Source organism: Neopelma chrysocephalum, unplaced genomic scaffold, assembly GCF_003984885.1.
Source record: "Neopelma chrysocephalum unplaced genomic scaffold, ASM398488v2 Primary Assembly neopelma1_22, whole genome shotgun sequence".
Lineage (NCBI taxonomy): Eukaryota > Metazoa > Chordata > Aves > Passeriformes > Pipridae > Neopelma > Neopelma chrysocephalum.
In genome coordinates, this window is record NW_020897689.1 from 5197416 (window position 1) to 5210209 (window position 12794).

The 12794-nt window shown below is 41.1% G+C and overlaps 1 protein-coding gene across 4 annotated transcripts in view; it reads left to right on the forward strand.

Moving 5' to 3' along the window:
• Positions 1-12794, forward strand: part of PAG1 (phosphoprotein membrane anchor with glycosphingolipid microdomains 1) — a 108306-nt gene that overhangs the window by 88533 nt on the left and 6979 nt on the right. For 3 of the 4 annotated variants that reach the window (XM_027687924.1, XM_027687835.1, XM_027687751.1), the window contains 5 exons: positions 543-754; positions 3305-3356; positions 3802-3898; positions 7162-7751; positions 12210-12269. In XM_027687924.1, coding sequence (XP_027543725.1) covers positions 630-754; positions 3305-3356; positions 3802-3898; positions 7162-7751; positions 12210-12269 — 924 coding nt within the window. In that variant the 5' untranslated portion in view covers positions 543-629. Of the gene's footprint in view, positions 1-542; positions 755-2245; positions 2303-3304; positions 3357-3801; positions 3899-7161; positions 7752-12209; positions 12270-12794 lie in introns of those variants that run through there. The other variant, XM_027688010.1, reaches the window with a different exon arrangement.

Below are 12794 nucleotides of genomic sequence, written 5' to 3' on the forward strand. Positions count from 1 at the left end.
ACTATTAAGAAAATACAACTATATCTTACCTGCCACAAGAAAGGTTTTTGTGGTATTCCTTTCAAAGACTTATGTAGATTATTTGCCATTACACTTTAAGCCTCGAATTACATGCAGGCAGGAGACATTGAGAGGGAAGAAGCTGCCTGCTGTAGCTCTCTTTTTGGCTTTTTAAATTTGCAGAAGTTGTAGTTGGTTTTGAAAGCTGACTTTCCAATGAAATTAGCAATATCACCACAAAATACATTTTTTCCCTCAAAGTGGGTTTATAAACTTTTTCCTGAAAATACAAGTACAGAGATACTGTACCTTTTATTCACATTGAGAATGTAGATAGGTAGCATCCTGTGTTAATATTTAGCAAATTTGTTCTACATCGACATCAGAAATGTAGCTGAAAATCTCTTTGGCTGGCTGGCTTGTACTTGAAACTGGTTTTTGTAAGATCTGGATTTGAAAATCTCTCCCGCCAGACTTGTAGCTGTCAGGTTCATTATCTTCAAAATTTCTATTAAGCTCTAATGGTGTTTTTCTTCCTGCAGAAACAGAAGGTGCATGCAGCACAGATGCCAGCATTCTCCAAGGAGTAATCTCTTCATCTCCAAGTGACACTAGCTCCTGCTAGTACCATGGGGCCAGAGAGTGGTTTCTTAGGCAGTGGACAGATCCACATCATCCTGTGGGGGAGTTTGGCAGCCATGACAACACTTTTGTTCCTCACCTTCCTCATCTTCCTTTGCTCCAGCTGCAACAGGTAAGGCTCAGGGGCTTAGCACGCAGTAATGGTTCTTGTGTCACTCAGTGCAGAGATTGACAGAGCTTCACTAATAACTAGTTAGCAGGAAATACTGAGGGCTTAGGTACAGAAATAAAAAAAGTACAGTACAAAATCTGTTTTCAGAGCAAAACTGAATTGGAACAGTTCTTTCTAAAATGTATTTTTTTTTCTTTTGCTGTGAAAGAAGTACACTGTTTTGCTTGCTTGGTGGTTTCCGCTAAGATGAAGCCTGGAGCACAGGTGGACACTATTAGCAGATCACACCAATAAGCTGAAACTGAGAACATTAGGTAGGCTGAACAGGACCAAAAAAGTATAGATAAAAAGGAAAGGAAAGCGGATATTATGTATTTCAGCTTTGCTTTGGCTATTCCTGAAGTCTAGGGAATTGATCCTGCCACTCAAGCAAAACTGAGGAAGAATCAAGTGGTGATACTAAATAATGTCTTATACCTCATCCTTATTTTCTTCTCCATAAGAGAGTTCGATTTCACCAATACAGGCACTTCTACTGACTTCATTGATTCACATTTCAAGGCCCCTTTATGACATGTAAGCTGTGCCCTGCTGACTGCACAGGGGAGCTGGGCAGCCTGCACTCCATCCATGGTGCCCTTCCATCAGGCCAGACCAGCCAGACCCTTCCCTGCGAGGAGTGGGACTGCTGTGGTCCATACTGCTGTATGCTTTTACAAGCACAGCTCAATTAGCCAAGCCTATGGGGGAAAAAAAACCCTATCCATGATTCAGTACAGCAGCAAAATCTGTGGTTTGGATGCTTATGCCTATAGGAGCATGTGCTTTCACCCTTCACCGTTGAGAGCACTGAGGCAGCTGTGCGGCCACTCAGAAGAAATGCTTTTATAAGCCGTTCGGTGATATTTCAGTATCTTCCTATTACCACAGTTTCCAGTAATATCTGAGTAAAAAACAGTAGAAATATATCTTTTTAATTTATTTAAAAGTCAAAACCCACTTTAAAAATTCTTTAGCCCAGAAACATTGCATTTAGGTACTATGTTTGATCTTAAAGGCCTTTTCCAACCTAAATGACTCCATGATTCTGTGTTTTGTCTTGTAACACACCAGTCGTTGAAAAATCTCTGGAAAGATGAGTCAAACCACTGAGTATGTGTTTGCAATTACAGATATACACTGCCAGAAACATTCTGGTGGTGTTCTTTTATAAATTCATGTGTTGCTAGTCTGGACATTATTTTTCATTTCAGGTCATTCTGTAGGGCAGGTTGTTTACACATAAATGCAATTATACAAAATTTCTTCCTGGCTTACTCTTCAAAAATGGATGAGAACATGGAAAACTGAATAAAATCTGTTCTAAAATATCAGAGTCAGAAATACTTACAGAGAGGAAATTAAGCATTTAACTTCCGCTGCTCTGCATTGGTGCAGCCTTACTTGCTGTTTTCTTATTTCCCAATTAGGTAGAATTTTAATAGTTGCTAATGTGGAAGTACTTTAGAAGAAGACTGCAGACTTTAGAAGAAGCACAGGTTTCATATTGTCACTATTTTCTCACCTTTTTACTTGCCTTTTCATCTAGGGGAAGTACTATTATTACTTTAAGCTTATTATTAGAATATTTCTGAATAAGAGCTGTATTTCTAAAATTGTAAAAACTGGAAACGTGATCCATACTTTGAGTCCTGTGAAGTAGCCCGTGATGCAGGATTCCTTTAAAAATGTAGAGTTCTGCTGCTATGAAATTTGTAGGCCTTTTTGAACTCTTTATGCTTATTATTAATTCTAACTAGCATTCTGAGTGGGAGTAGGCTGGATATTTTGGCCTTTTCTAATTCTTCATAGGATAAACACCTTTTAATGGCACAGTTTAAGGAACTCCCCAGGTAGTCTATCAGCAGAAAATGTGTATCTGAGCATTTCAGATATGATTAAATTGAATATAATAATATTTTTATTATCATAGAATCATAGAATGGCCTGGGGTGGGAAGGACCTTAAAGATCATCTGGTTCCAACCCCTCTGCCATGGGCAGGGACACCTTTCACTAGACCAGGTTGTTCAGAGCTCCATCCAATCTAGCCTTGAACACTTCTGGGGATGGGGCATTCACAGCTTCTCTGGGCCTCTTGTTCCAGTGCCTCACCACCCTCCCAATAAAGAATTTTTTCCTAATATCTAATCTAAACCTACTTTTTTCAGTTTGAAGCCATTGCCCCTTGTCCCATCTCTACATGCTCTGGTAATTATTTACATTATCTTGTAATTATCAAGAGTCACTCTTCACTTTGATCTTAGACCGAATGAGAAAAAGCTTTGTGTGTGTTTGTTGTACCTCTTCAGTTTTGTTTACCACCATCCTGCCTTGATGGTGTCCTTACATAGAGGTCATACCAATCCTTGTAATAATTTTCAGTTATTCCATTTTCAATATTATTGTGAATTGCAGTTCTGTTTCCTGCAGCTGTGTAAGGTCTATTAGTGATTGGCATTTGTATATTAGCATAATTTATAGTAACAGTTCATATGCCTTTTTCATTAAGGGAAAAGAAGGCCAGACATCAGAATGGAGATCATGAAAATCTGATGAATGTGGTAAGTGTTTGTTTCTGGCAGCTTGTGTCTGTCTTGTGGTTGGTTTGTACCAAGCTCTTTGCAAAATACCACAGATTAGAAAATAGCTCAGGAATTTCTAGGGGGTTGAGCAAGGGAATCTTTAAAAGTTGCAGAACAGGAAGAGGAGGAGAACTTACGTAGGTCCTGATAATCTGCGCTTTCTCAATGCTCTTTCTTCCACTGTTGTACTTCAGATTTCCTGCCTTTCCTTCACTCTATTTGCAGTGAAAGTGCAGTGTACCCTTTGTTAGCTGCTCCCTCCTCAGGGGAGATCACTCTGGACATACTTTCTTTTGTTTGCTTTGTTTGACTCTCCTGCCAGTAATACCTATGAGTCAGAGCTCCAGAGATCAGAATGAAATTTGTTGGATGTCTATTCATGCGAACATTTATTCTGATCCAATGGTCAATATTTGTGTTGCAGCCTTCCGACAAGGAAGTTTTCAGCCATTCCATTACAAGTTCGGCTACAGAGCCCCCCCCAAACAGTGAACAGAACGGGGCACTCAGCAACGGTGAGGGTGAGTAGCAGCAGCCCCTGCGGGTGGGATGGGTGAGCTGCACCATCCCAGCGCTTGCAGCTCCCACCTTAGCTGCACACTGGTGATCCCTCCAGTCTCAGGTTTCTAGCCTTTGTGCTTTCCAAGCACACAGTTGTGCCATTTGTCTGAATCCTCTGCTCACCTCTGAAGGTCTGACACTAGATCACACAGAACTTAATAATAATAATAATAATGGCCCATCTTCGCGAACGAAGATTTTGGGGAAAGGTCTTTTTACCTTTCCAGCCTGCGCAATGGATTTTTTAGGTGAGACACAGCATGCGCTGAACTGAGCCCACCCTTTAATCCTAAGGTTCATCTGCTGGGGCCAAGCAAGCTTGGACAATGGCAGTGAGGTCCTCAGGACGTAGGTTTGTTTAGAGTGACCTTCTCATAGATGGATGGCCACACAGGGCTAACGACCTCCATCAGGCCAGGAGACCGGGGAATCGAACCCGTGGTCGCAGCAGTGAAAGTCCTGCACGCTAACCACTAGGCCACCAGGGGTCTCACACAGAACTTACGACCAAGTTAAAAAGTGCTGTGAACTCATTTGCCTTGCTGGTAAGTCGATGGAGATGATCATCCCATGGAGATAATGGTGTTTTGGGCTGCATGTCCACTGCTGCCCTCCACCCCAGGTCCCAGTCCTCCACGCCAGCCAGCACTGGAAAGGTGCTAAGGTCCTCCCCTGGGCCACCAGGCCTCAGCCACAAAGCCATAGCTGCAGAGTGACCAGACCATCAGGCAAACAATGTGACATTCTGTAATCTTGGCAAACCACAGAACTGAGATAAAACCAGAAGATGTAGTTGTACCTTAGAGCTTCAGAAATGCTCCAGGAGACTGTGGAAATACTTCACGTGCTCCAGGGACTACAGCTTGAGATCATAGTCCTGCACTGTGAGAGGCTGTCACTTATATTTTTGTATTTTAGAAAACAGGCAACATAAATAGGCTTCCTTTTTTTTTCCTCAGTCTTTGCTTTGCTGAAAACTCAAAATGATTCACCCTGAAGTATCACTGGAAAATATTTTACTTAGCTGCACCTAAAAATAAACTCACTCTAGCTCAGAGCCACTGGGAGCCAACTGTTGTCTTCACACTAGGCACCAACACCATGGGCTGCACTCCAACTTACAGCTCACCTCCTCAGCTCCTTCTGTAACCAGAGGCTAAGCTATTCAGTCTTTATCCCTCAGACATAAGTATCCAAAGATGTTTTTAACTTAGTTTTTGCAGCTAATTGCTGCTTCTCTCCATTGGCTTGTGTATGTAGGTGTGTGGTTCCCAGAGGCACTTGGTGCACAGATCAAAGCCCTGCAGAAGGGAAGGAGTTCTCTTTACCATGAGTCACCACATGTGCAGCTGTCAGAGTTGCTGTCAACCAGCAGACAGTTTTCAGACTGTCTCATATTACTCAGCTTACACTCTGTGTAACATCCCTTCTGAATAATAGGAACCGATGCGCTTTAGTTTCTCACTTATATTTTATGCACTCTTTTTGTTAATAGTTCTTTTTATTACTGTTTCTGCTAGCTTTTTGAGTAGGGGCAGGGCTACAGAAGCAGAACCATCAAGCAATGTGTTTTTTTACTTTACCCAGCCTGCCAGCATTGTCTTATCTATGCCAACCCCTTGGCTACACCAACCATTTTTGTGCTACTACCCATAACCACAGAAGCACAGAAACATGAGCTCTTATTACTTCTGATTATCCCCTCCAGGATGAATGGGGGGGGTGTGCTGTCTGGGTTCTGTGGTGGTGCTCTGCACAGCACAGAAATCCCTGAAGCAAGGGCCAGAGAAGCAAAACATGTTCCAGCTTCTCCAGGGTGGTTCCTGATGTCCTCCAGAAAGTCTACAGGCGTCCCAGGCAGTGAGTAGGACAACTTGCCTATCTCCTGTTCCTCCCCGTGTTTTATGCAGGAGCTAAGTAAATAAAGGAGGATGTTTTCCTTCTCCAATCTCCCATTCAGACAGTGATTACCATCTTATACCTCCAGTTCCATCCTGAGTTTTGCAGTCAGGGTTTGGCTCCTTGCAGGTGCTGACCACATCTGCATACCCTAAGCGTAAGAAAAAGCAACATCCATGGCAACCGCCAAATCAAGGGTATTGATTGGTTTGGCAACACTTTATGTCATCATGTCAAACACATGGAGGACATGGAAGAATGGGTTGATTTTGTTGAGAGAGTACTGTAGGAACCTAACAGTAAAGCTATTCAGAAGAAGTAAAGCTATTCAGAAGAAGAAAAGAAAAGCTATTCAGAAGTGGTTTTTTATAGAAATAGTGTAAGGTGAAGTTACATACCATACACTACCTGAAACATGCTTGTATATGCCCATGTATACATCCCTGAATGCATGTAAATGTCATACATGTGCAGTGTAAGATGAGAAGCCCCACAGATTTCAGTCCCTAATACCCTCTAGTGATAGTGACACATGGCCCGCTTCTGGGGCTTAAAGCAACATGTTCTGCCTAACACTATGTTCTGAAGTCTAGTCTTCTCTTTTGTGCATATGGCCAGCTTGTTAGTAGGTTGTCAATCTACATTATGTGCTGCGAGACTAAGAGAATTATGGCATAGCCTTCCGGTGAGGAGCTTCTGGTGTAGCATGCAGGGAGTCTGGCTGTGGCAGGGCTGAGCGAAGTGCAATTCCAGTGAGAATTTGGCCAGCATGTTAAACAAGATGATGGATGGGTAGGGAGGAAACAAGAACACTTTCCTTTTGATTCCAAAGAATAGGAAAATGGAAACAGGAAAATCTAGCAAGGATTTTTTTTTAAATCTAGCAAGGATTTTTTTTTAAATCAGCAAGGATTTTTTTTCAAGACACTTGGTTTGAGGCTTCCCACCTGTTTCCCATCTGAGACTCCTGAGCACTTTGTAATCATTCAGTGAAACTGAGTACAAGGCATCTGAATATCCATGCACACCTGCACCTACCCTCCTTGTCCTTGTTTTTACAGTAAATGCTGTTGCCATATAATGTGACTTTGGGGTGTACAGACTGTTATAAATGTTGTGAGAAATATATTTTAGCAGTAGAGTGCAGAAATCTCTGTGACTGAAACTTTTTGATAAACAAAAACCATGGTGACCACTAGACATTTCCAGGCAGTAGTATCATTTATCCTTTCCAATGCATCACAAAGTGATATAGAGAGTACCAAATCGCACTGACCCCTTACTTATGCATTTGTTTGAAATACTTCTTCGTCATTTTCTTTAGTTCTTTCTGAAGACAGTACAACTGCCTGTATCCAGCCTTATGAAGAAGTACAGACATCTGATCTACCAGATCAACAAGATAGTCTTGGAAAGTCTATAAAATGTCACCAGAGCCGGGAACTACCCAGTATTCCCCCTAACACAACCATGGAAACCATCATCTCAGCTAGAAATGCAGAAAATGACCAAGGTCTCGGAATGGAAGGGCCTTATGAAGTCTTGAAAGACAGCTCCTCTCAGGAGAACATAGTTGAAGACTGCTTGTATGAAACTGTGAAGGAAATTAAAGATGTTGGAGCAGTAGTCAGCATGGAAGGGAACTGTAACAGCAAATCAAAGACTTCACTGACAGTTTCTGAAGGTCAGAATCAGATTCCTGAGTGCAGAATTGAATCAGCAGAATATGCATCTGTGGACCGAAATAAGAAGAGTCGCCAAAGTGCTAATTCAGAAAGTCCTCTTGACAACATACCAGATGTAGAGGATGAGCTTCCCCCTCCGGTACCCATGAAACTTCTTGATGAAAATGAGAATGTGCAAGAAAAAGAAGTGGAAGAAGAAGTGACAGAAGGGGCAAGTAAACCAGAGAAGGTAAATACTGCAAATACTTGTCCTCATCAAACAGCCAAATAATGACAGAGAACATATGGGTGGGAGAGGATTTTATTTTTTAGTAACAAAAAATGCCAAGGAAAAAAACAACATTTAAGATGATGCAAGACTAAAGTAGGGAAATATGGAAGTGTATAGGATAGTCTTTGCATTATAGGCATGTACTCATTCTGTTGCAGCCTATGTTTTTGATTGTTGCAGTTATGCATTACATAAAGCTTTTCCCAAATATTATCCTGGAATTACATAGGCAGCCTCTGCTTCTTTTTTTAACATACTTGTGGAAGCTATTACAATGGGTATCTAGTATCTCTGTCAGCATCTATATCTTGTAAAGAATCCCCCTCTTCTTTTTTTCTAATGAAACCACAATTTACAAAAAGGAGAGGAGGGCATCTTTGGTGGATGCCCTGACTTTCGATGTGCCTCCTTTGTTGGGCCACCTTGTCGTTGCTGTGGAAGTGTGCTCAAAGCAACTCTTCTTGTCTCTCTCTGTAGGAGAGAGGGACAGAAAGAGAGAGAGAGATTGCAGCAGTAGGCTTTTATGTTTGTTAAATCCTGTATGTCACATATAAACACAGTAATGAATTTCTACCTGCTGAAATCATGGCCAAAAGTTAAGTTTTCTCAGCAGCTTATTTTTTGTCCCTAGGAACAGTCGTGGTGAAGTCCTTGAAAAATAGAATGATGACATTTTCAACAATTTATTTTCCATCTGTAGTTTTTAACCAGATTTCATTTTAAGGAATGCTTTTGGTTCATTGCATGGACTTTTCATAAGCTGTTGAGTTTGCATTTTTCAGAACTAGTTTAGATATTTTCTTAATTTTGAATAAAAGAACTGTGATTTTAGAAGATTTTTGGTGTCTGAGTCATCAAATAATATTTGGTATTGATGAACATTTCAAAAAAATTCTTTAAGATGCAATTTTTAATGTATACATTTACCTGAAAAATCGTAGCAGAGCTGAGGTATTTTTACTTGTTTCTGGTTGTTCTCTTATTTTAAGTATTTCAGTAATCCAGGCAAAAGGCAAAAAACCACCTTGTTAAATAACTAACTAACCATGTAACCTGTAAAGCACAATAGAGTCCAAATGAATAAACTGAAGACTACTCATAATACAAAAATTGTTTAGCTGGACCCTTCAGTGCACATTCTTACAAATAATGAGCTCATCAAGTAAAAAAATAAGACACGATTGTCAACAATAATCCACCAACATTCACCCCTCCCAGATTCAGGCCATAAGTAATTTCTAATTAAACTTTTAGAGAAACAGATTTCTGTAACAGTGACATTTTTCCTACCAGGTGTGAAAAGACTTGCAGAAAATCATTGTGTTTCCCAGTCACTGATACAAAGGAAAAAGCCTTTGCTGCTCTGTAGCTCCCCAGCACACCATGTATGCAGTGTCAGTAACTGCAAGGAGTGGGAATTGATTAAAATGGTTCAGGTTTTGAAGGATTAATCAAGAGATGACACAGGCAGTCCCCTAAGTGCCAGGAAAAAAAGTGTTTGTCTAATTAAAATTTATTCAGAGCTGAAGCCATCCTGAGTTAAAGCTTTGGCAGCATCAGATCATTCCCGCGCTTGCTGCTGGGTACATGCATTATGCATCGAAGCGTGTGCCTGTCCTGTCCTTGAGAGCTACAGCTGCAACAGAGTTGGAAATGGTAATTGATGGAATATATAAATGTCATTATTGTTGGCATTGTATGGGGAGGTGGTTGTGGAATTGTTTTTCTGTTGTGATCATGATAATTTTCCCCTCTATTTTGCTGCCTCAAACAATGCAGAGCAATGCCTGTTTTTTTCTATGTGGCAACCCAAGCCAAGATGTTTATGGAAATGTATATTGTATTGATAACTCTTTTAGTTAGACACCATAAGTGTTTCTTTTCGCTTCCTCTCCTGTGGGGCTACTTAGCTGCCCTGCCTAACATGACATCTGTATCCCAAACTCTTCAACCTTCTGCCCTAGCCCTGATGAAGACAGTTTGTGTAGAAGTCATGCAAGACTCCATCACAACAATTAGGCTTTGCTTTAATAGGGCACAAAGAAGGGACAGGCAGCCAGGCTGCTTGTGGAACCAAGGCTTGTACCTGCCAACCAAGAGAGAACAGACCATGTCCAAGCTGTTTCAGTCTCACCTTTGAAAAGAGGACAGCCAGGGTGATCCCCAGGCAATGCCAGTTCCTGAAGCACACAAATTTGGGAGAGAGCTAGGTGGACCAAGCCAGAGACCGTTCTAGTATATAGCAGCATGAAATGGATAAAGCATCTTTCTGAGAGCTGGGTGTGCAATAAACAGGTGAAAATTAAGTATCCAAACTGGTTATTGGCTGTGACCCAGCAAAATCTTTTGTAAGACTTTGATGAAGAAGGACACCTTTAATAGCATGAGGCTTCTTACAGGCCTCTATCACCTGCAAAACTTCAGCATAGTTCTTCTAATAAAACTGGAAAAGCAGAACAGTTTTGACTTAGTACTTTCTTTTAATTAAAAAACAAAAAAAGGAAGTATGGATCTCCCTTTTCACCCAGGGCTTTCCTCTGTGCTCTCTGTGTTACATCTGGCTGCTGCCATCTGATTTCAGCCTTGCGCAGCCTGAGCATGGGCAAAGTATCCCTTACAAATGCACCAGAGGAGAATGTTCTTCAGTTCTGCTGCCCGAGTCAGGAGCAGCAGCTGAGCCAAAGAGTAAAAAATCTAGTGCTGTCAAGGAACAAAAGGAAAGTGGAAGGCAAATAAGGACATACGCTGTTTTTCATGCTGCTTTTGAGGTTTCAGGCATAGTTTATAATATTGCTAGGTATAAAATGTTTAGGATCAAATGGGGTTTTTTTCAGTTTCCAAGATAACAATATCCTTCAAAATTGATGTGTCACAGGTTTCACATTTAGAAGAAAGAACACTAGATCCTGGGGAAACAAATACAGGATGGCCAACACCCTGGAGTGTTTTTCAATACTGGAGTGGGAAACTGTAGAAGGGGTCCTGACACATGGTGCTTATAGACATGCTGATGACCGAAAAATCACTGAAGAATTTTGTGAGCACATGCTTGTTTTAATGTGTGAGGATGAAATTAGTAACTTACTCCCCAACACAAAAAATGTCCTGCAAATAAGAAAGACTAAACTGAATTGCTTTAGTGAAGCAGATCTAATACAAGGCCAAAATACATTTGAACTTGTATTATTTTTTTTTATGAGTAAACAAAACACAGGTTAAAGAGCGTGTTCTCCAGACAGTGAGAAAGAAGCAGGAGAATTTTTCAATGTGAGGGAAGCTCCTGGGGAGCAGCAGGCAGACTTCAGTGTACTTTGGGTCATGGTCCTTGTCAGAAGTGCTCGGGAGTTTGGAGCTTGGTATTTACCAGAAGTAAAAATGCCAAGTAAATGAAAGTAGGAAAGAATCTATCATAATAAGCCTCTGTGAAAAAATAAAAAAAGGAAACAAGTTTTGTGTGCCTGGAAGCGGTATTTAATTGACTGTGCTAAAAATAGCTCTACTCCTCCATGTTGGTTTGCACTGGGAGAGGTATGAAGTGTTTTAGGTGGTGAATTTGTGTGAAAGTCCAAAATATGGCCTGTTACAGTGCTGGAAGGCTCCCTCTGAGTCAGTGTGGAGCAGGAGTCCAGCAAAGACTTCTTGCCCCAGGGAGGAGGCACCCCATACCCACGGTGTAGCAGCCAGGGTCTTTGTTGCTGTAAAGGTCCTAAGATGTTTTTCATGAGAGCAAAATGCTTTTCCCCCAACGTTTCATGACCTGTTTTCCACAGAACACTTCACATGCTTGAAGTTAGTCTTGATACAAAACCAAGCCCTCCATCCTTCAGTACCTCTGCTGTGTGACATGGCTCCAGCTCAGGGTGTGCTGCAGCAGGTTCAAGTGGCTGTAAGTTCAGGCTGCTGGAAACCTCTGCACAGTGGCTGCATTCCAGGGGTGGGGAGGACACAGCATCTCCCTGCAGCACTTCCAGCATCCACAGAATGAAGGATAACAGGCATCAGGAAGGTGCCAGCTGAGCATTGTTCTTTTGTCATCTAAAAGTGTATCTGAAAATCCCGTGAAAGGGCAACTGGTGTGTCACAACAGCTAATTTCTAATTGTTCAGAAGCCTTTGCAGGTGCTTCATTAGAAGTGTAAAGGCTGGGATACAGCAGAGCAGAGTTTGTTTTAATCATTACATTATTTTTACCCTTTTCAGGTCAGGACAAGAGCAAATACATTAAAAAGCATTACTGACCTCAGGGCTGTTATCTCCAGAGATGTACTCTAGATATTGGAGATATTATCTACGTAAAATGAACTTGAGAGCAAATGACCATGAAATGTAATGTATTGATTGTAATGGGAGGGTTTTATTATAGGTTTTACACTGTTGATGGGTAATGAGCCTTTTTTTCTTTCTTCCTTTTTTACAGAGGCTTAGTTCAGTGTCTTACAAGTCTCGAGAGGAAGATCCATCTCTTACAGAAGATGAGGTAGGTTTCCTGCATGAAATTCAATAACTAACTAGAGACTATTTTTTAGGCAGAAATTAGCATAAGCTCTGCATGATTAAGCAGAATCTAAGAAAGGTGAAATTTGTTTCAAGGGAAAATGAAAGCCCAAGATTCTCTGCACAGAGTTTGTATTGCCACATTCTTAAAGTCAGAAGTGTTCTTGTGTCTATATCAGGCAAATAGGTTAAAAATGGTGTCGGAAAATAACAGGAGGCCACAACTGGTTGATCATTAGGGCAATTTCTTCATTTGGATGACAAGCTCTACTTAAGAATCATAACCAGCAGCCTTTTTGAAACATATGCTCCACCTTCCTCAAGCAAAGTGTCTGGGTCTCTCAGAAGTAAATGGAAGCACAATAAAAGCACTGGAACATAAACTGTTCTTTAAAATGTGGGTTGATCAAATAAATTGAGGAGATTTAAACAAAGACAGAAAAGTTAAACAGAAATGAGGTTGTTTGTGTTCATCTCCAATACACTGGTGCCATTTGTAAATACGTTC